Here is a 24,539-nt window from a genome sequence, read left to right on the forward strand (position 1 = left end):
CTGGATGGTATAAAAAGTTCTAGTTTAGTCTAGTATACATAGCAAAACCTTGCCTATAAGATTCAAAATTACAAATTACATATCTGCTGAAATGATTGTTTAATGTCTCATCACATAAGAAACCATATTGCCCATGGGTTATCTATTTGAAAATCTGGAGTTGATCAGTCCTCTATGCAGAGAGGCAGGGCCTTAGGTGGCCACAGCCCTGGGCTGCTCACTTCCAGACATGTGGTAATCTTAGTGATTTAGCCAGGGTGCCAACAAATGTGATCTATTTGTTTTACTGTGAAAAAAAAAAGTTGGTAGGTTCTGCCTTAAGCCAAGATTTTTGGTACATAAACAAACCAGCAAGCAAGAATCAATGACAACCATTAATATTCAGTTTCTACTGTGAACCATCACTTGTAGGAGAACAATGAAAAGCCACTGTCATTTCCCAGGATCACAATTTCATATAGTGCTCAGTATCATAATGGTAAATGATAGCTTCAAACATATTCAACCACAAATTCAAGCTTAGGGCTCTTTAATTATTTCACTTCCATTATAACAAGCCATCCAAAGAAGGGATATAAATGTGCCAATTAGTAAAGGGAGGTCAGCCAGGAAGAAATAATTGACAAGAATAGTCCTTAGATCTCACCAGGACTCCTTGGATTTAAATTGGAATCCAAGAGGGAAACATTTATTCATTATTTATTTCCTTTAGTCATTTATGAGTGCCTGGTTTCTAAGAGAATCTGGATGTCTAGCTAAATACAGAAGTTAATGAATAAAAATGAATGGCACAGAAAGGATAAAAGAAATCTGGTCTTGCCTCAGCTTACTTTAAGGGTACATCCAAGTAGATACATCCCTCCCCACTCATGAATATGTGGTAGGAATTTCACATTAGGTGAAGAGGGATCTACTGAAGCAAAATGGGATTTGGCATCAAGTAGGTGCTTTCAAACATATGGCAGATGACATCATCCATGGCCAGCATCCTGTAGAACAGTTGCTCTACAATATCACCCAGAGACAGATAAAAAGAACTCAGGCCCAGTACAATAACTCCTAGGTCAGGGGCAACATACTAAGTACTTTTCACTGTTTCTCCCTATTTGACAGAGTTCTGAAAAATGTGGAAGGGAGAAGAAAGTTAAGCAAAGCTAGAAGGGGATAAAACTGCCTTAAGTTCTGTTGGCCTTCTATCCACCAAGGAGACTATGGCTCATAAACCATCCCCTAGGTTTTATACCTGCTACTCCTACCTTTAGTATCCTTCACTCCTGTCAGCCTGGAGAATGTATTTAGATCTTATCTCCAGGATATTCTTCCCTAGAAAGTCAAAGAGACTCAGATTGGTCCAATGAAGCTTTTCCCCCATCTATACCCATCATGACTGACAGTGCTATTCACATCAGACACCTGACTAGATTTGTACAGGACACACTGTCACTGGCTGCTTCCTCTCCTCCTTCTCTTCTCCTTCTTCAGATTGAGCCCAAACTGGTCTTGAGCTTTTAAGTCCCCTCCTTTATCCTCCCAATTGTGGAATTACAGGTACATGCACCATGCCTAGCTACCCTAACACTCTTCTGAAATAACACCTTCCCACAGCCCTCACACAACTCCAAGGCTTTCTCCTGGTGTTTCTATAACTCATCAATGATTCTAGTATTTGAAAAGGTTTTGACAGCAGGTAAGAGGAAGGAAAATATAATGTAATGAGATGTCCCAGAGATAAGACAGGCAGATGTGTCACACTCAGAAACAATGGCTCAAAGCCACTCAGCATTTTGCCTTGTAGAGAAATGTATTCTCAAGGAAAACAAAGTGATTCAAAATGCTTAAGAAAGAAATGGCTAGAGACTACAGATAAAGGAAAGGTAAAAGAAGAGTTCAAAGTGATCAGAGGCTGAAATGTCATTCTGTTGGAGTGGCATATAGCTCATCAGCAACTCGTTCCATGGGCAAAGAAAGATGACAAAAGGAGTTACATCAGAATATAAATACAAGCAGGAGCTGGTTAGAGTGCTTATTTCTAATATAAGAACTTGGCTTCTAGATGTCATTAAGAGCATTCATCAGAAGAATTTTGAATTCCAGTAAGTCCTCTATAACATTTAAATGGGAAACCAACAACAAAAGCATCCCCTAAACATTTCAGAAATCTGTCCACTCATTCTCCTAGACTGAAGACCATTTTAGTTTAATCAATCTGGGTACAAGGCTCACTCTATTATTAAATTGAGAGTGAGAAGCAAATAAGTAAAGTGATCCTGCTCTCATGTAGGGCATATCTCCAATTAACCACTCAGAAGTCAAAGTAGAGCTGTGGTTCAACTGGCAGAACCAAAAAATGTAGGGACTATATCCAGGTATTGAGTTCAAGCCCCAGGACTGGCAGGGACACACACACACACACACACACACACACACACACACACACACACACCACACGCACACCTGCTTTTGCTGGTCTGTGAATTAACCAAAAGATAGACATCTACCACTCCCCCCAACTTCCATCTGGGCCCTTTGAGCCATTCCCTACTGCAGTCACTTTTATAGATACCTTAGGCTAGGAAGAATAGGATTCATTTATAAGCGTCTCATAACAAAAGGCAAACTGCTTGTCAGACAGGCAATGTCATGTCTTTATCTTGAAGAGAACAGCCAAAAGCTACAGACCACCATCCATTTATATATATATATGTATTTGTATATATATATATATATAGTCAGCTTATGAAATGGGACTTTTGTAACTGTACATTCTCACTCCCTGCCCCTGCAAATTCTATTCAACTTGGCACCAATGTCTATACCCCAGAAGATGGCTGAACATGTATCGAAGCACTGTCTTCCCATGGCTGCCTTGTAATAAATCTCTTTGCTCTGCCCTTCACTACATCTCTTTATTTGATATATGGGGGCAAATGTCTGGAACATGGGACTTCTTGACTTTTGGCTTGGGGTGTCTAAAAATTATTTCATGTGGCTGAGAGCATGGCCTAGTGGTAGAGTGCTCACCTAGCATGCATGAAGTTGTGGGTTCAATTCCTAGGTACCACATACACAGGAAAGGCTGGAAATGGTGCTGTGGCTCAAGCAGTAGAGCGTAAGCCTTGAGAAAGCCCAAGGACAGTGCCCAGGCCCTAAGTTGAAGCCCCAGGAAGGACTGGCAAAAAATTATATGACCTGTATCTGAGGCCTTGGGCAGTGAAGAGTGGGAAGTATCCCCACAGTGATCTCTTAAACTCTCAGGATATCCTGGAGAACTGGCCATTATTGTCAAGATGTATTGGTAGGTCAAGTAATACAACAACCACTTTTCAGTCAGTGCTTCTAATTTGGATATTATGCCCCCATTCCTGCATCTTACCCTACTCTGGCCATGCCTAGCATGCTTGGACTCAGTAATCAACTCAAATCCAATGAATGACAATACAAAAGGTAGCAGGATGAGAAGACCATGATCTCTTGGCAAAGCTCTGCTTCTTTATCTGAAAGGAGGCCACAGGTCTGTCAAGGGTTCTGTGTTTCATAGACACTTTACTATGAGGAGACCTTACCAAGAGATGCAATCTGTCCAACAGAGAAGCTACCTAAGTTGTGTGATTTTGAAGTTGTTTTATTTGCTTTGTTTTTATTTGGTTGTGGTGCAAGTACAGGGGCTTGTACACAGAGCCAGGGGGCTGTCCCTGAGCTCTTTCAAAGAGCTCACTCATAGTGTTCTTCTACCCTGAGCCACATCCCCACTTCCAGTGTTCTGGTGGTTAATTGGCAAGAAGAGTCTCATGAAATTTCTTGCCCAAGCTGCCTTTCAACCCTTGATCTTCAGATCTCAGACTCCTGAGTAGGTAACACTACAGGTGTGAGCCACTGGAATCTAGCTTGAAGTTCTATTTTTGTACCAGTCCTGGGGCCTGGACGCAGAGCCTAGGCACTGTCTTTGGGCTTTTCTCAAGGCTAGCGCTCTGCCACTTGAGCCAGTGCACCACTTCCGGCCTTTTCTGTGTATGTGGTACTGAGGAATCAAACCCAGAGCTTCATGCATGCCAGGTGAGCACTGTACCACTAGGTCACACTCCCGGCCCTTTGCAGTTCTTCTTATAACTAAACTATGCATGAAACTGTCATATAAACAGATTTTTCAAATCCAACATCTCTATCTCTTAGACTGAGAAAAAGAAACATCTTATATTATGTTTCTGTCAGTAGAACTCTTTGAAGTTTCTTATTCACTCCTTTATGTAACATCCTCAAGTACCACTGCAGTTTTTCACCAGTTGTTGCTGTAGCAACACATGTGCAAACTGACACCAGCACCTTCCTCAGTGGCCCTTCTCATACAGGAACAAGCCTAGAAGTTCAAGCATATTTCTGGGAGCACACTGGCCCATGCAGGACCAATAGACTCCTCTTTGGTCCTTCAAAAGATCTATTCTTTTTTATTAGTGTATTTTATTGTCAGGATAATGTATAGAGGGGTTACAGTTACATTCATCAGGTAGTAGATGCATTACTTCTTGAGCATTGATACCCTTTCCCATGTTTTTGTCCCCCTTTACCGGCCCCAACACCTCCCAATCCAGATCTATTCTGATTCTGAAGTGCATTTTGCCCAGCTCTTCACACGGTCTCCAGGAGCTCATAGCAATGACACACCCATGGAGCAGCTCTCCCTTCTCTGACTCACTCTTTCCAATTTTACGCCTGGGGATCATTCCCCAGTGCAAACAACCCAGATGAAAGCGCTTGTCAGACACTCTGCTTTTGGGGGAGGACCTAATCCAAGACAAACATACTTTTCAATTAAGATATTGTTTCTTCAATTATTTTTCATGGTCATGGGGCTTGAACTCTGGGCCTATGCACTGTCCCTGAGTGCTTCAGCTCAAGGCTAATGCACTATCACTTGAGCCACAGTGCCACTTCTGGGTTTCTGATGGTTAATTAGAGATAAGAGTCTCACTGAGTTTCCTGTCTAGGCTGGCTTTGAACTGCAATCCTCCAATCTCAGCCTCCTGAGTATCTAGGATTTCAGGCATGAACCATCAGCACCTACCAAGATAATTTTTCTTTTTTCATGGGTCATAGGGTTTGAACTCTGAGCCTGGGCGCTGTCCCTGAACTCTTCAGCTCAAGGCTACCACCCTACCTCTGGAGCCACAGCCCCACTTCCCATTTTCTAGTGATTAATTTGAGAGAAGAATCGCAAAGTCTTTTGTGCCAGGGCTGGCTTTGAACCTTAATCTTCAGAACTCAGCCTCCTGTGTAGCTAGGATTACAGGTATGAGCCACCGCGCCCAGCTAAGATATTGTTTCTTTAGTCAAGTTGTTTTTTAGCTGCAGAAAATATGTCTCTCCCCTTATCCTCTGAAATTTTAACCTCTGTTAAAGAAAAATTAATGCTTAACCTTCAGGGAAAATTTTGTTTCCTTTTAGCTATTGTTGCTTGTCATTATTAAGGTGGAAACTCAGGACCTACAGTGACTAGGTAGATGCACTACTGTTGATCCATGTCTCCAGCCCAACAATGTATCTTCTCATTCCAAGTAATTTTCTTTTCTTTCCTTTTTTTTTTGACCAGTCCCTTAGCTTGAACTCAGTACCTGGGCACTGTCTTCAAGCTTTTACAAGGCTATGCTCTAATACCTGAGCCACAGCACAGCTTCCAGCTTTTTCTGTTTCTCTGGTACTAAGGAATCAAACCCAGGGCTCTGTGCATGCTAGGCAAGCACTCTACCACTAGGCAACACTTCCAAGCCCTCCAAGTAACTTTCTACACATCTTTGTATCCGAATACAATAGGACAGATGAAAGAAGATGTAAACTGAAGCTCAGTGAACTATCCCTAAACCTGTCTATATCTCCAAATCATTGATTCTCAACCTATAGTCAAGACCTTCACAGAGAAAAGCTATGAAGATGTTTGCACACCACCAACCTTCTCTGCTAAACTGCTCAGGTATCTAGGAATGTAGGTCTTTCCAAAACCCTTCAGTCATCCTGATGCCCAACCCAAGTTAAAAAAAATCACAGCTTTAAACTTATCAGTCTACCTAACATGGAACATCTATCTAGTTGCTTGTCGGGGTCCTTCACCCCCAGTCCCTCTTGAGGAGGGATAAGGAAAAGCACACCCCAACCAGTCCAAGCTACGAGAGGAGAGGGCCCACTGTCCTCCCGCATTCAGCCTTGCTTCTCCGGAGCACGAACAAAGACGCCACTAAGCTTCATCAAGGCAGGAATCTCCCTCTCTAAAACTCCCCTCCTTATATTGGGTGTGGGAGCCCATCAGCACAACAGGTGGGCAGGATAAAGAGGTCCACTTGTTTACCCCTACTACAGGTCTCAGTAGAAAGTTATTAGAATGGCATTACTCGGCCCCCAACAGTTGCTACCACTACCTCAACTACAATATAGCCAAGAAAACATGAGATAATCTCAAAATGAAGATGGAGGAAATTAATAGTTGGCTTTCTGCACAAAAGAATGCAGAAACATTCTGTTTGCCAAATGGGTACAAGGTTGTCAATCCCGAGTGATAACAAACAGAATAGGAATCTATTATTGTTGTTGCCATTTCTGCCACTAGTGAGGCTTGAACTTGGGTTTGTGTTCTTGCTTGGCTTTTGTCATCAAGATTGGTGCTCTACCATTTAAACCATACTTCCACTTTTGATATTTTGCTGGCTAATTGGAAATAGGAGTCTCATATTTCTCTGCTTGGACTGGCTTCAGACTGGATCCTCAGATTTCAGCCTCCTGAATAGCTAGGATTACGAGCATGAACGGTCAATGCCTGGCTTCTTTTTTGTTTAGTTTTTGGATAGGGTCTCACAGTTTTGAGAGGCTTGAATTTCAACCCTTCTGTTTCCATCTCTGAAGTAACTATGATTTCAGACATTCACTGCCATACCTGCCCCACATTCTGTGGCTTCAAGTTACACAAATCACAGGCTCAATGCAGTAACTTTAGATGTCCGATAGGTACTAGAATATGTCAAAATCTCTGAACTTGACCAAGAGCCCAAGCTTCCCTCCTCTCCCCATTAGTTGTTTTGTTTTGTACTGATGATGGAATGCAGTAATGTCATGCTATGTAAGTATTCTACCACTAAACTACATCCCCAGCTCCAACATTACAATTTTACACAAATAAGAAACGCCAAAGTGGTTACAAAATGTCCTGGCAGATTCTGTTATATTTATTTTTTATTTATTATTTTTATTTTTTACTTTTTTTGCCAGTTTTGGGCTTGAGCTCAGGGCCTGAGCACTGTCCTTGGACTTTCTCAAGGCTAGATCTCTCACTTGAGCCTCAGCACCACTTCCAGCTTTTTTCTATGTATGTGGTACCAAGGAATCGAACCCGGGTCTTTGTGAATGCTAGGCAAGCACTTTAACGACTAGGCCAAACTCCCAGCCCTAGCAGATTCTTTTATTTCCTCATTTCACTTCCAAAGTTTCTGTAAATTCACCAATGTGAATGTCACTATAAAATAAAAAACTATATATCGTTATTGATTAACCCTAGGGGATTTTTTAGATTCTACTTATGTTGAAAATAATAAGCCTCATTTACCAAAGGAGAGCATGAAATGGTCTTTTATGGCAATAAAATATATCCTGATAAAAACTGACCTTGGGAGATGAGAGGTATACATGCTTTGAAATGATGAGCTAATTTAAAAAGTAGTTCAAATAGGATTTAATGGACTGTAAAACTGTAGTTTTAAATTAATGAGTGTACCTAGTAAAAAAAATCTTGTACTGATAAGGAATATGAAAGGTCAACTGAAATATAATTATCTTAATAGTTAAAGCATTTTGCTTATTAACATGTCTATTCTTTAGTCATCTTTGGGAGAGATGAAAGCAAGGAGCTGTGTCTTTTACACATCATTATAAATCATTAATCAAGGGCTCACACATGTAGCACCCATGATAGATCACACAATCAAAATGTATACATCATTCATAATGGAGAAAATGTTGCCTAAATGCTTTCAAGTCACAATTACATGCCTAATACTGGATCTTGATTTGGTCTGTCCAAATCTTCAAAGTCATCAGCCAAAAAAAAAAGAAAAAAAGAAAAGAAAAGAAATAAAGAAAGAGAAAAAAATACTGGTCAATCAGCTTTATTTTTAATTATCCAAGTGTGTATTGATCTTTGTATTGCGACATCATGGAGCATACAGAAGAAAAACAAGAGACCAGTTTCACACTCTCAAAACAACTAAATTCAGATAGAGATACCACACAGACTTCAAGAGTTAAAGATGTGTACTGAATAGCATTTGAGCATAGGAAAGCCACAGTATGGTGTGAAGCTACACGGGGCACATCAGTGCCCGTGGTAGAGGGAGAATGGCAGCTGAAGACTGTAGTCTGGAGGAGGAAAACAGCACTGAACTTGTGTTCTACCCATCCAGATGCCAGTGCTCTATTGTGTACCTTGGGTGTTGAATTTCTTCCCCGGTTGGTTTCAATGTGCTCAACTGTAAACTAAAGGGTATGGCTGGCTCACGCCTGTAATCCTATCTACTCAGGAGGCTGATATCTGAGGATTGTGGTTCAAATCCAGCCTGGGAAGGAAAGCCCCTGAGACTCTCATCTCCAATTAATCATGAGAAAACCAGAAGTGGAGCTGTGGTTCAAATCCAGGAGCCAAGTTGAAGCCTCACAACTCATGCCTAAGGTCTTCTGATTTTAAACAATACAAGGCTCTACAGTCAAATGCAGAGAAGTCAGGGAGGTAAGAATATTGTAGGTAGGAGGAAAGGATAGCCACAAGGCCACAGAGAAGTGGGAAAAAATCATGTGTGTACCAGTAAAGCTGTGGGGAGCCTTAAACAAGCCTATTTAACTGATGGCAAGATTCTGAGGACAGTGAACTTGGAAATGGGCTGGGACAGAGTGGCATGGCAGATAAGGGACACTAACCAGGTACCACCATGAAGAAGGAAACACTATTTCCTATGTTCTGGCCTCTCTTCATGACCTCCCTCTTCACTCTGCATTCTTTGTGACTTCAAGGAATTTCACTGTAACTCTTTCCCCAGACCCATGTCCCAAGTAGAGTAAAGGAAGGGTATGGTTTCATGTGGGTCTCTTTAGATGCGAAAAAGCAACCCCTTTTTGTGGGCAAGGAAGCCCAGAGCTGCTGCTGAAAAGATAGTGGTGAATCCGATCAGCCTCAGCAGGCCTGGCACGGAGGGCAAGTGTCTCTCCAGAAAGCTGGTGGTGATGGGCAACGCTGGTACATCCTAGATTCAGAGAACATTTGTGTTAGATTATGAGGATTATTCCAGAAAATCTGTATTTCCTCTCCTTCCCTGCCCCACTTCACCTCTAGGCCATTAAACATGACACTCCTTCAATGAAATCACCTTCCCTCTCTTTTTCCTTGGGTCCTTTACTTCATTTCAGCCTTTTTGCAACCAGACCTCCTCAACCTGAGATGGACCCTTCTTTTTACATTGTCCTTTGACATGTTATCTCTATATATTACACTTGAACTTTTGGGGGTGTTAATGATGTATCTTTCCAACCTGACCTGGATCCCTATGCAAGTGCTTCTGGCCACACAGCCAATTGTGGGCACACATGCCACAATTTTTTGTGTGTGTGTGGGTCATGGGGTTTGAACTTTGGGCCTGGACGTTGTCCCTGAGCTCTCCAGTTCAAGGCTACCACCCTACCTCTTAAGCCACAGCCCCACTTCTCGTTTTCTAGAGATTAATTGGACATAAGAGTCTCACTTTCTTTAGTGCCTGGTCTGGCTTTGAATCTCGATCCTCAGATCTCAGCCTCCTGAGTAGCTAGGATTACACACATGAGACACTGTGACCGGCTCCACAATGTCTTTTCAGGGAATAAGTGGTTTTCCCCCAGTCCATAGTTTTGTCCTTAGCAGAAGCCAGAGGGAGATGAGTTTAGAGTGTCAGGGCTAGAGTCTGTGGTTGGTATTCTGCCACTTGAGTCACACCTCACTTCTGCTTTTTTTTTCTGGTTAATTGAAAGTTAAGTGTCTCCCAGATTTAAGCTGGCTTTGAACAGTGATCATCAAATCTCACTCTTGTGAGTAGCTAGGATTACTGGCAATGAGCCACCATCACTGGTCACATTGATGTTTTAGACTCTCATCTACTTACTACAGCAGCTTTTCACTCTATCCCCTATGCATCCTTTCCTCTTAGCCAAGGGAAATTTCCTGGGTTTTTATTACAAATATAATAAGCATATTGATAATCAATTTTTACTCTAAACAAGCTCCAAATTTTATTCCATCCCTTTGCCTCACATATGAGATAATATACTTCTCCCCTCCCCCACTACCTATTGAGATTCATTAAGTCAGATATTTATTCAACAGATATTCACTGAGTATTTTAGGTGTGTGTGTGTGTGTGTGTGTGTGTGTGTGTGTGTGTGTGTGTGCATGTGTGTGTGTGTTTCTGAGGACGAGAACCAGGATGTCAAACAGGTTAAGGCTCCGGCATGTTAAGAAACACTCTATCACTGGGCAACACCCACATGACTATACTGAGTTCAACCAAACTTCTCATCCTTGCCTTCACTCAGAACACCCATTTACACAGTCAGGGGTCAAATCATTTAAGGAAAGGGATGTGAAATTGATATAAGTGTAGCCTTGCAAAACACTGATTTTGAGTAATGACATGTACTTTTAGGAAATGTAACCTACCACAGACTCTGGTTCTGGCTGCCAGATTTCATCCTCTGGAATCTTGCCCATAGCATGCAAGATCTGAAATGAAGCAGGATACTTCAATGAGGAGCAACACAGGTCCTGTCTTCTAATTTACTCTTTAAAGAAGGGGGTAAGTGACTGTCCCTTAGGATAACCATTAAAATATCAAGGTAAAGGCCAGAACAGTCTATGTGACCTTTAAAAGGCTCTAAAAGGTATTTCAGCTATGGCACAAGAGGTTCTGACCATAGGTCACACTGTAAATTTTAGAAAATGTGAACATGACTTAACAGGAAAGGAGATCAGAGAGATCAGCAAGAAAGATAATAAACTCCTGGTCCTAATATCAATATGTTGGGTTCTACAATAGAGACCTATGTTGTCTCTCAAAGATAATTTCATGTGCTCTCTTTAGGTGATATGTTAGATCTTTTGCACCATGTTCCCTTCACCTATAAATGCCATTATAATGCTGTTTCCCTGTTCTTAAGATGAGAGCCTTGGAGAATTGTCACCCAGGATCTCACATGTTGTTCATCTTTTCTGGACCGTGAGTGGTAGGTACCCTTACCTACAGCCCTTATTCGTGGGCCCTACCTCTCGAGCTGCCCTCTCTCCAGCTTCCACAGCCCCATCCATGTAGCCACTCCAGTGTGTGGCAGTCTCAGTGCCTGCGAAGAAAATCCTGCCCACTGGCTGGCGTAGAACCCTAGAGACAAAAAACAAAGAGGTCAAAGTGGCTATTGTCAGGCAGCCAGCAACCTTTCCCATAAAGCCCAAGGCTGGTCAATTTCCTCAGATTCAAAACTTTGAGAACTCTGTCAAATGTGGAATAATGGTCCACACAGCTGGCTCCTGTGTGACTTTTGTTTTCTAGTAAAAGTTTACTAACAAAAGCAAGTGGTGAGATGAATTTAGTCAAAAGCCATATATTGCTAAATTTTTGCTTTATATTATGATCTAAATGGATATACATTCACATATATATTCACTGGCGCTAGGAGTGTGGCCTAATGGTAGAGTACTTGCTTAGCATGCACAAAGCCCTGGGTTCAATTCCTTGGTACCACATACACAGAAAAAGCCAGTAGTGGTACTGTGGCTCAAGTGGTAGAGTGCTAGCCTTGGGAAAGCCCAAGGACAGTGCTCCGGCCCTGAGTTCAAGCCCCAGAACTGGCAAAAAAAAAAACCACCCAGCACCAATGGCAATCCTATTTCAACTTAGCTGGGAGTGTTGAAGCCTCCAACACAGGGCTTGGTCAACCATTGGCACTGAGCCAATGCATGCTGGGTAAAACAATGATCGACTTATTCTTTATTCAGCATATCTAATACTTGGCTTATCAGGTAGTACCCTTTGCCCCAAGAATACTCTCTTGGATGATATTTTGCCATCTTCAGGAAGATAAGGAATGTGTTGATCAAATTTATTATGTTTATTCCGACAAGCAGGTTTTAATCTGCTTCATCTGGATTTTATGGAGAGATGGATGACCACTACCACTTACACACACACACACACACACACACACACACACACACACACACAATTCGCAATGTGTTTCCAAGCTCCTCTCACTCACTGTATATTTCCTGCTTTGTTCATATGGAGCCCCTGGTATTATATGATTGCTTTGCTTAGTATTACTCTGCTGGTCACAATGAATAGTTCTAGATCATGAACTCTTGCTGGTTATTGTCATGGAATACAATGAACTTGACATCAGTGACTTGGATTTGGACTTTGACTGGGCCAATTGTATAGTATGTAATTATACCTCAATTAAGTTGTTAAAAAAAGAACTTGAGGGCTGGGAGTTTGGCCTAATGTTAGAGTGCTTGCCTAGCATGCACAAAGACCTGGGTTTGATTCCGTGGTACCAGATACATAGAAAAATCTGGAGGTGATGTTGTGGCTCAAGTGGTAGAGCTCTAGCCTTGAGAAAGCCCACAGACAATGCTTAGGACATGAGTTCAAGCCTCACGACTGGTAAAAAAAAAATCCTCAAGTTCTATGTCCACTGTATAGATCTTGTGCTTCTTCATCAGTTCATTAAAGAGCATGAACTTGTCTAGGATTGCAAAGTTGGTTATGGCAGTCAGAACTGAAGCTAAATTTCCTTGCAGCCTGCCTAGAATTTATTTTGTTTTCACAATGCTATGCCCACACTGGTGTGCATAGGACACCAATATCTAAGGACATCTTCTGACAATGTAAGCGAACCCTTTGGTGTCTAAATTGCTCCTCTTCAACAAAACCTTTATTGGTTGTAAGGACTGAGGTCCTTTCTGCAGAGGGATGATGAATGAAAAACACCCACAGGGAGCAGATTTATAATAACTTATAATTCCCAAGAGTCCTGACGTGTCGTCGTGAAATTTGAGATTGTTGAGTCCTCCCCCTCCTTGCCTCCTCCATTTACTATTTACCTTTTATACCCTTTTTACCAGAAACCAGGAAGAAAATTCACAACACATGAACTTATTGAGGGTTTGGATTCTGGATCAAGGTACACATTGACTCTACCTTCCATACTGTGTCATAATCCCCGGTGGGAAGTAGGTGGTGTAGCAGCCCCCAGAATACTGCTCTTCACACCAGTTTTTCTCCTCATAATGTACTGGCTGCAAGACAAAAGAACAAAACCCTAAAGGAGAGGCAAAGGAAGATTCCTAGTGAAGAGTAAATCATACTCCAGTAGATTTCAGAGCCTGAGCAGAAAAGTCAGAAAGACTTCTTCCAAAATAACCAGCAAAAAGCAGGGCTAGAGGCATGGCTCAAGTAGTAGAACCCAAGCTGTGTGTTCCAGACCTCAGTACTTCACGACTGGCTTTAGTATATGTTTCATATAGAGTTTTGTACTTTTGTCTAGGTAAATCTCAGCTCATGATCCTTCTACCTCCACCTTCCAAACAGCTGGGATTATAGGTCTGATCAAACACATTCAGCTTGTTTTATACTACTGCATTCAGCTCATTTTTTGAGTAAGGGTTTCACTAAATGTTTGCCCATGCTAGTCTTGAACTCTGACCTTCCTACCTCTGCCTCCCAAGTAATTGAGATTACAGGAATAAACCACTGTACCCACCTGCGTACAAAACTGTTTTAGAAAATAAAGTAATGTGGGCTAGTGATAGAGTGCTTGCCTAGCACGCATGAAATCATGGGTTCAATTCCTCAGTACCACCCATACAGCAAAAGGCAGAAGTGGGACTGTGGCTCAAGTGGAAGTGTGCTAGCCTTGAGAAAGTTCAAGGATAGTGCTCAGGCCCTGAGTTCAAGCTCTAGGTCTTGCAAAAAAATAAGAAAGTAATGATTTTTAACAAATGTTTTACATATATATATATGTATCTTATCCATCTGTATCTATTTCTATCTACATATATAGGTATATATATATTTATATAGAAGTATATGCAGATTATATATTTTTAAAATTCAATCTTAATTAAAAATTAAATTAATGATTAAACATTTAAATCTCTCCAAAATATGTCTACACTAAACTGAAAACAGTAATTTTTGTATAAAATTCTGAAACTTTTCTTCCCCTTCCATTTTACATATACTTATATATTATATAATATACTTATATAATATGTAATATGATATACTTAAATATTGTATTACTTTATTTGGAGGCTCAGGATTTCGTATCTATTTCCCAAAGGTGACATGATCCATGAGCCATTCAAACTCAAGCTTGATGGATATCAAATGTCCCAAGAAAGAAGTACTAGTTGGCTGCCTCCCTGTTGGACCTGAAACTGTCTCTGAGCTCTACATGATTCATTTGCAGAGCACCCTTCCCTAGGCTACTGTCAAAGGTTTAAGAAACTCAGTTGATGGCTGGTCCCATCAATCAGTCTTCCTTTGATTCCTAAGTTTCAAGGAAACAGAAGACAGGAAAAGGTCATCCAGGAGGAGAAGGTCCTACTATTCCTGTTTTTACCTGCAATGTGGTCAATTGCGTGATAGTTTGGGTACAAAAAATGAGACATTCATCTTTGATGTATACGTGCATCCCAGTCCTGGGCTTGAACTCAGGGCCTGAGCACTGTCCTTGGACTTTCTCAAGACTAGAGCTCTATCACTTGAGCCTCAGCACCACTTCCAGCTTTTATCTAATCTACGTATGTGGTACTGAGGAATCGAACCCGGGTCTTCATGCATGCTAGGCAAGCTCTCTACCACTAGGCCAAACTCCCAGCCCCCTGTGTTTCTTTTGCTCACGGTTAACACTCTACTACCAGATCTACAACTTTACCTCCAGATTTTGGGGGTAGTTCATTAGAGATAGTCTTACCAATTTTCTTGCTCATGCTGGCTTCAAAGTATGATCCTAAAACTACTGCTTCTTCTCAGTAGCTAGAATTACAGGTGTAAGCCGCTGGTGCCCAGCTACACCCTTTCTTTTTTATACTCCTTGACAGAGCTAGGAGAGTAACTCAATGTCTACCTCCAGGTAGAGCTCTGAAATCAAGGACCAGAGCAGCACTTTGTAAACCACAGCATGGCACATTGTGGCTGACTTGCCTTGCATCTCACATAGCCAGTGTCTACACTGTTCAGATGCTATGATTCTAGCAGAGAAAACCGGAGGTTAAGGCCCTGTGTGCACAAACATACCTGACCCCACCACACCTTCAGGCAAACAAAAGCTATCTTTCTGCCTGGGAAAATGTGCCTTACCTGCAGAGCTTCTTCTGAGCCCAAAGCTTTGGCATAGAGCTCACAAAGCTTCTTCAACCTAGGGAACAGAAAAAAAAATGAGATGAGTGGAGGTGAAGGAAGGAATGGAGAGAAAAGGTGAAATGTGAAAGATACCTATTTCTGCACTGAAAAAAAGCCTCTGAGTTATTGCTTCTGCTTTGATATTCCTTTTCTTCCTTTCTTTCTTTTTTTTTGAAGAGCTGGGAATGGACTCCAGGTAGGACCTCACCCTACTAGTGTGAAGCTATAATCTCAAGCCCCGTTCTAGTTATTTTTATTTTTGCCAGTCCTGGGACTTACTCTCAGGCCTGGGAACTAATCCTTTGACACTTTTTGTGCAAGGCTAGCACTCTGCCATTGGAGCCACAGCATCACTTCCAGCTTTTTCTGAGTATGTGGTACTGTGGAATCGAACCCAGGGCTTTGAGCATGCTAAGCAAACACTCTACCACTAGGCTATGCTCCTGGCCACCATTTTAGTTACTTTAAAACAAGGAAAGTGTTGGGGCCAGGAATTTAGTCTAGTGGTAGAGTGCTTGCCTAGTATGCATGAATACCCAGGTTTGATTCCTCAGTACCACATACACAGAAAAAGCAGGAAGTGGTGCTGTGGCTCAGGTGGTAGGGCTCTAGCCTTGAGAAAGCCCAAGGGCAGTGCTCAGGCCCTGAGTTCAAACCCCAAGACTGGAAAAAAATATAAAAAGACCTAGCTTAACACATGGTTAAAAAAAACAAGGAAAATGTTTCAAATTCTCTGAGATCACAAATAAGATCACATTGTTGAATCTTTTATTTTGGCAGTACTCACAAACATAGCCTCAAACTTACTAGTCAGGCACTATGTCTGTGAGCCAAACCCCTAGTCCTTTTGCATTTAGTTTATGTTTAGATAGGGTCGCATACTTTTGCATGAGCTGGCCTCAGACTGCGATCCTCCTATCTTTGCCTCACAAATAACGAAGATTATATATGTGTACTACTATGACTTTTCATTAACATTTTTTGCCAGTCCTGGGGCTTGAACTCAGGGCCTGAGTACTGTCCCTGGGCTTTCTCAAGGCTATAGCTCTAGCATTTGAGCCACATCATCACTTCTGCCTTTTTCTATATATGTAGTACTGAGGAATCGAACCCAGGTCTTTGTCCATGCTAGGCAAGCACTCTAATACTACATCAAACTCCCACCTCCTAACTTTTAAAACTGGAGTTCTCGGATAAGTGGCAATAACACCATCAGGAAATGTGTTAGAAATGTCCATTCCCCGCTTTTCCATAAGACCTCATGGCTCAGAAAGAGGAAGGAATCATCTATGCTGATACAAACTTTATGAATGACTTTGTATGATTTGATGATTTTGAGATTTGTATGATATAAAGTTCTAAACACAATCATGGGTACGTAATAAATAAATGAGCAATAGATTGTAGCTCTTAGGTCTAATGGAGTTATTGGAACACAACAATCATAGTAAAATAAGATGTATTAATTTTCAAGGTAATACTAGACAATTCTATTCCTATAAACAGTTATTTCAAGACTCTTTTCATAGAATAGTAACACTGAAGGGTATATTGAATGTATATACATTAATACAATTTTATTATTATTATTAAAGTATTGCATAGAGAGGTTATCATTTAACAATTTAGGTAATTTTGGACAATGTCATCTCTTCCTTTGCTTTCTCCCAGTTTCCTCCTCCAGTACCTGCCCACAAGTTTGAATGTGTGTGTGCGTGTGTGTGTGTGTGTGTGTGTGTCCTGAACTCCCAACCTTTTCATTTCTGCCCAATTTCTAATCATATAACATTTTTCAACTGGCTATATATACATATATATGGTGAGAATTATTGCTATTATTAGTATTTTATATCCAGAAACTCAGGAACTAATTTCCTCCACTCCCTCTCCCTCTCCCTCACCCTCTCCCTCTGCCTGCCTCCCTCCCTCCCTCTCTCTGTCTCTCTCTCTCTCTGTCTCTCTCTCTCTCTTTCTCTCTCTCTCCTCTCTCTCCTCTCCCCCCCTCTCTCTCCCTCCCTCCCTCCCTCCTCTGTGTGTGTGTAATAGTAAACCAGGGCTTGACCCTTCAGGGTCTTCACCTCTTTCTCAGTTTGGTTGTTCAGCTGGTGTTCTACTATTTCAGTAATTTATCCAGTCCAGTATTTTACTGATTAATTAAGAGGTAGAGTCTTACAAACTTTGCTGACTGGGCTTGCTTTGAATTGAGTTCCTCTAGATGTCAGACTTATGAGTAGCTATGTGTATAGGCATGAGCTACCATCCTTCACCTGCAGGAATTCTTTCTACCAAAAAATACTTGAAATAACTACCTAACAGGCAGCTCAAACCTAAGTTCAAACCCCAATGCTATCAAAATGTGCCTAATTTCTTCATCTCTCTATAACACCCCCTTTATATAAATGGAATAACTTGCTACAGCAGAAGAATGGTTAGGCAGAGTTATGAAATTATAAAATTATAATATAATTATAAAATAAATTTGTATGTAGAAGCAAACACATAAGGAGATTTTGAATCTCCAAAGTTGAGCATTTCAAGTTACAGGAGAAAAGACAGATTCAACAAAAAGTTACTTCAAAAAAAGAACATATAATTTTCTTATAGTATAAAACAAACTATTTGCTGTAGGTACTGGAGATCCAGCAGTGGACCAAGCAGGCAGCATTCCTAATCTTTATGGTCGTATATCTTAATCAAAACATCTATAGCTATGTGTCTTGAGCAGATGTTCATAGTCCAGGCCACACTTGGCAGTGGCATTGGTCAAGGAGAATCACACCTGATAGAAGGGAGAAGATACACTATACCAACTCTCAGGGTTCTTATTTGGTAAATGTATTACCAGTAGTTTGTGGCACTATAGAACTGGCAGTGGTAAATGTTAATTGCCTGAAGAAATTGCCACCTCTATTAAAATTAGGCCATTTGCAACTATAATCTCTAATTGCTATGCTTTGTCCATGTACTGCTAACTGATTCAGTAATTTGTTTACCTGAGTATCTCCTGAACATGTCAATTTTCAGCAATTGGGGTACATCCATTCCCATAATCTCTATATTCTTAACATGATATCAATTGTACTATAAACTCAATAAATATTAACTTGAATACTTGGTTGCTAAGTTATCAACACTGCATCTTTATGTGAGACTCATAATTAATATAGCAGACATAGTATGAGAAATACATATGTTTGTAGGCATTCAGCAAGCTCAGAGCTAAACAAAACTGTAAGACAAGCAAGTAGGCAAAGAAGGAAGGAAGGAAGGAAGGAAGGAAGGAAGGAAGGAAGGAAGGAAGGAAGGAAGGATGGATATAGGGGAGTGGGAATGGAGAGGAAGCAATTTTGGTTACCTTTCTTCTTTGGTGAGGCGGGCCAGTTTTCTAGCTTTGTGAGAAAGGATAAATCTAAAACATACAAAGGAGGAAAAGGGAAGAAATTAATGTTTTGTCTTCATCCTGTCCTCATTTCTATACCTGCTAGGCTGCCCAGTGAACAATGTTAACAGCTAGCCAGAAGAAATAATTTCGACACCAGCTTATTTTATGTTCACTTTTACCATTTCCACGTTGCTCTCTTGACACTGAAGAGCACCTGCTGGCTTTGGGGACTCAAGGGACCGTTCAGTACATATCTGGCTATAATTGCTGCTGTGGTATTACTATGACATATTCTCTTCTCCACCCCCTCAGACTGGTAGCAGATAAAAAGGAGCCCCGAGTCTCAATGCCAGGGAAGACTGCATCTGAACGCCCATTCCATTAATCCTTTCTCTTTGGATCTGCCTTCTCTGGGTGACTCCTGAGCTCCCAACCTTCTCATTTCTGCCTAATTTCTAGCCCTAGGATGTTTTTCAACTTCCTGCTGCCTTATTGGTGTATTTTTAAATGCAAAAATATTCCAGTAATAAGTAGGCTTGAGCTCAGGGCCTAGGATCCCTCCCTGTGCTTTTATCCCTCAAGGCTGGCACAGTACCACTTGAGCCACACCCTTACTTCCAGATATTTGCTGGCTAATTGGAGATAAGTTTTACAGACTTTCCTGCCTAGGCGGGCTTTAACCCATGATCCTCAGATCTCAGTCTCCTGAGTAGCTAGGATGTCAGGCGTGAGCTGCTGGTGCCCAGCACCTTGGCTTATTATGAAATAAACACACTTGCCCTAGTGGTCATCTTGCATTTCTCTGCTCCAGTGAAACATTGTTTGGGGTGAATACCAGCCCTCAAGACATCCTCCAGCTACCCTTGCAAACTGTGGATAGATATGGACTTGTTTTCTCTCCGTGACTCTCAGAAAATATCAGCATTGCACATAAATCATACTTTCTATGATTTGGATGATTTATCCCCGCTAAAACTCATGATGTAATTCAATTTACAATGTGGTGGTATTGAGTTGTGGTGGGACCCTTAAAAGGCATTTAGGGTTTTGTGGGATCTGTCCATAGAGAAGGGTTAATATACTTCCAGCGACTCTGGATTGGCTCTTGCTAGTACAGATTGTTACAGAGCTGCTATGGCTTCTGATTATTTGCTCTCTTTTGTCCTCTCTTGCCATTGAAACTATTTCCACGCGGCCACTTCTTTCTCTTTCTTCATTATGCATGGAACAGCATGAGGCCCTGACCAGAATCCAAGAAGATACAGCATCATGGACTTGGACTTCTAAAACTGTGAGCTACAATAATCCTATTTTCTTTATAAGTTAGTCTCTAATACTTTGTTAACAGCAACACAAAAAAGACTAATACAACACTGGTAACCACGTAGCCTCACCAAGAAACCCTCTTAGTAAAACAACCTAAAGTAAGGTTTTAGTATTATGTTTCGGCAAAAGAGAGTTCATCATATCTGCCCTAAAAGTAAATGTCAAGCAAAATCTTAGAACAACACATTTTCAAATGTTAGGGAATTTAACTTGTTTCTTAAAGGAACTTGAGAAAAAGAAGCAATAAGAAAGTTTCTGTGGCTGGATCTTGAGAGTAGTAACATCAAATTAAAGTTATTTCACAAAGTTTAGGATCTAGTTATCAACAATGTTTCAGTATCCTGTAAACCATGAATACCATAATCATGCCTTACCCCATTATAGCGGCGCAGCTGCCATCAGGTTTGGTATCATCCAGTGTATAGGCAATTGGCGCATCCTCTCCTTCGATGATCATGGTTCCACAGAAATCTTGGAGAACATTAAAATGGAAAAGATTGTTTATCATCCAATCCTATCTCCTTAAAATGAAGCACAGTTTTCAATTGGAGAAGCCCAAAGATTTAGAATATTATAGAAAGCCATAAAATATCACATTCTAAATGTATGATGGCAAGCCAAGGTGATGTCTAAAAGATTGAGTTAATGTTTGTGAAAAAATCAAACCATATATGCAACCACTTATTTACAAACAGTAGGGCCATGTGATGTTCTCAATTTCATTTAATGAAATCTATTTTTTCTGGCTGTTACTTGTACTCCATATTTCTTTATTCACTAGGCATCAGAATAAATGACACAATGTGAGCTGGACTTTGGTGGCTCATGCTTGTAATTTTAGCTCAGGAGGCTGAGTTCCAGATGATGGAGAATCAAAGACGGCCTAGACAGAAAAGTCTGAGACTCTATTTCTTACTAATCAGCAAAATCTCAGGCTGGAAGCCTGGCTCAAGTGGTAGAGTACCAATCACGAGTGAAAAAGCTAAGCAGTAGCTAGGGGCCCGGAATTTAAGCCCTGTTCAGAGCACGATACACAAACAAACAAACAAATAGCGCTCAATGGAAATACACCTCCATTCTGTAAAAACAGAAGGTACTGAATGTTTGGTTTTATGAAGATCCAGTTGTTCTTTAATTTTTGTTCATTATGTAACAGACGAGATCTCATATGTTGCCCCAAACACCTGGCTGAAGTGACCTTTTTGCTTCAACTTCCCTGTAGCTGTGATTACAAATGTGCACGAATTATACCTAACTCTTGTTTATTCGAAGTATTTTTAACTGCATGGAAATAAGGCAGAAAGAACACGGATAACTGAAACCCATACAGTCCCAAATCCTCAATTCAGACATGGGCTCCTAAAGACCTGTTTTCATCTCAAGAATAATTAGGAAGGCAGTTTCTTTGAAGATTAGTTTTGGAGTGATTCATTATTTTAGCTATTGATATATTTTAGATATGAGGTCTTTGTCTGTTATACAGCTAGTGAAGATCTCCCAGTCTGTGGGCTTTCTATTTAACTTGCTAGCTATGTCCTTTGCCATGCAGAAGCTCTGCAGTTTAATGCAGTCCCCCAGATGCCCCTCAGCAGATGATTGGATCAAGAACATGTAGCATTTATACACAATGGAATACTATGGTGCCATCAGAAAGGAAATATAAGGAAATGGAAACACTTAGAAAAAAATCATATTAAGTGAAGTAAGCTACACCCAAAGGAACATAGGCTCTATGGTTTCCCTCAATTGTAATAATTAGTACAGACCTTGTACTCTCCTAGTATAGGATTAAATGAGCTCAAAACCTATATACATAAGGCAATATAGGATGAGGCTAAATGAATGGATCTTCAGGATATGGAAACAAGAGCTATATAATGTGTGATTATTTTTCTTAATGTACTGTAATTTCTCATCTCTTTTGTTGTCCCTTGGTTAGTCTCATATTGTTATAGTATCTTACCTTGTAATCTGGTATATTATATATATATATATACATGGATGTATGTTTATTTGTTTATTTGGAAAAGGAAAGGGAAGGGGGGAAAACAAGATGAGGGGAGGGGTTGGGGGAGGGAAATGGGGCCAAAAACATGAGAAAGTGTATCAATCTGGTGAATATGATTGTAACCCCTCTAGTAATTACAATAAAAAAGAATAATTAAAGATAAGGGGTGGGGGTCGTGGGGAGGGAAATGGGGACCAAGACATGAGAAAGGGTATCAATGTACGTCAATTAATGCACCTTCTATCTGGCAAATATCATGTAACCCTTCTATTAATTACAATAAAATATATGGAAAAAATAATTAAGAAGGCAGACAAAAGGAGAGAGGAAAGTTGAGCAAAAGCGATCGTAATATTCAATGTACATGTGTGAAAGTTGAACCAACTAATTTGAGGGTTTGATGGATAGACTTGGGAGAGATGGATGGAGAATAATAAAAGGGGTGACATTGATCAGGATGCATTGCACTCACAAACTGACAGGTTGCATTGAAAGCCCTTTGTATAAATATAACAAAAATTAAAAATCAATTAAGAAAGCAATTTCCAGTTCTTTTGGATAATAATGTTTTCCCATTTCCTCTCTTGAAGTAAATGCAGTTCCTGCTGCCCAGTGTGGCATCAGCAGATCCTGTATGTGTGGATTCAAAACAACTGTCAGTTGAAAATCCTTGTCAAGAGGAGGACTGAGGTTAAGGCACAGAAATGGCTGGACAAAGGGTGGGCCAATGCAGCAATGGTATTCGCCAGACACTATGCTGAAATGAACTGTACATATTTTGGGAGAGGAAGATTGGGAGGGAACAACTGGGGAAGAGGTAACACTGTTCAAGGAGAAATGTACTCCTTACCTGACTTACGTGACTGTAGCCCCTCCGTATATCATCTTTACAATGAAACAAATTTAGAAAAGAGGAAGACTGAGTAGGCAATGTTTGTGGAAGACATGTGTTCCAAACATGTCTAGGCCATTTGATAATTGATCTAAAGTATGTGAGAGGATGTGGGTAGGTTTTATGCAAAAGTTATATCGTTTTATCTAAGGGACTTGAACATCCAGGTATTTGGTTTCCATGAGGGCCCTGGAACTGATCCAACCTACCATGAATATAAGGGGAAGCCTCTATCTGTGATTTCACCAGGACTGTAGCAGTGAAAATGTAGGAGTGAAAATGTCAAGCCAGAATGTAAAATGCTCTAGTAATATGCACCTCCTTTTGTTCTACTTTTACTTACAAATGTAAGTTTGTTTAAACAAAATTGTGGTGGAAGACTCTGGACCAAATGTTATAGAGCATAGGCAATAAGATGATCTAAAAATGGGAAGGGACAACAAAGAAAGAACTTTGGGGGCACACAGCTCCCCATCCATCCTAGGTGCATGTACCTGTGTATGAGAAGACACAGAAAAGGCTTAAACTACCCGTATTGCTTCTCCCACATTCATCTTCACCATGCACCTGACTCAATGTCTCAGACAGCTACATGTCAGAGATATATATGTATGCCTCTTAGGTGAGAAGAGACTAAAGAAGAAATGTATCAACTGTTAAAAAAAATACAGAACCTATGCCAGGCACTGGTAGCTTAAGCCTGTAATCCTAGATACTCAAGAGGCTGAAGTTTGAGGATAACAGTTCAAAGTTTGCCAGGAGAGGAAAGTCCATGAGATTCTTATCTCCAATTAGCCACCAAAACACTGGAAGTGGAGCTGTGGCTCAAGTGACAGAGCCACTACTTTTGAGCAAAACAAGCTCAGTGAAAGTGCCCAGACTCTAAGTTTAAGCTCTAGCTACCAGTGGCAAAAAAAGTCATGAATTACTTGTTCTAGGCAGGCAAGTAAAAGTAGAGACAAACAGGACAAGGAGAGAAGGGTTGGTTCATGCTAATCATGGAAGGTTTCATTGGCAGGATCAGGGATGAGCTCAGTATGCCAGGTGGGCAGGGTGAAGGCATATCTTTTTAGACAGAGGCCCTCTAAAGACATTTCTTTCTCAGGGCAAAGCTGGTCTCAGCCATACCGATGCACTTGCAAAAAATGAAGGACCCAGACACAGTCCAAAAAAAAAAAGCCATAGCCAGATCAGATGAGACTGGTATCATTCTTGGAATTTCTACCATGTCATTTAAGAAGGAAAGGTGATGAAAAACGATGAAACAATCAACCAACCAGAAGGAACAGAGTAAAAGACAAGTGGCATTCTGAAATATTCAGCAACTAAATAGAAAGGATATTGTACCTATGGAAATTGATAAAGAGGGATATCAGAATGAAAGAATCCAACAGGATCTTTCTATGTGTAGTTTGTGGAGGAAGGAGTCCTGACTAAATAATCTCAACATTTATGTAGAAGAACAGTAACTAAAGACAA

General features: G+C 40.7%; 1 protein-coding gene across 1 annotated transcript in view; it reads right to left on the bottom strand.

The window, feature by feature from the left end:
- Positions 1 to 8,669: 8,669 nt before the first annotated feature.
- The window catches only part of Maob (monoamine oxidase B), an 88,881-nt gene continuing 73,011 nt past the window's right edge, over positions 8,670 to 24,539 (bottom strand). Inside the window, exons 9-15 of the mRNA XM_090327227.1 lie at positions 20,535 to 20,631; positions 18,808 to 18,861; positions 15,411 to 15,468; positions 13,245 to 13,342; positions 11,315 to 11,426; positions 10,712 to 10,774; positions 8,670 to 9,269 (exon numbers count right to left, since the gene is read on the bottom strand). Of these exons, the coding sequence (XP_090183353.1) occupies positions 9,117 to 9,269; positions 10,712 to 10,774; positions 11,315 to 11,426; positions 13,245 to 13,342; positions 15,411 to 15,468; positions 18,808 to 18,861; positions 20,535 to 20,631 (635 nt within the window). The 3' untranslated portion in view covers positions 8,670 to 9,116. The remainder of the gene's footprint in view (positions 9,270 to 10,711; positions 10,775 to 11,314; positions 11,427 to 13,244; positions 13,343 to 15,410; positions 15,469 to 18,807; positions 18,862 to 20,534; positions 20,632 to 24,539) is intronic.

This window comes from Megascapheus bottae, chromosome X (genome assembly GCF_031878675.1).
Source record: "Megascapheus bottae isolate mThoBot1 chromosome X, mThoBot2.hap1, whole genome shotgun sequence".
Lineage (NCBI taxonomy): Eukaryota > Metazoa > Chordata > Mammalia > Rodentia > Geomyidae > Megascapheus > Megascapheus bottae.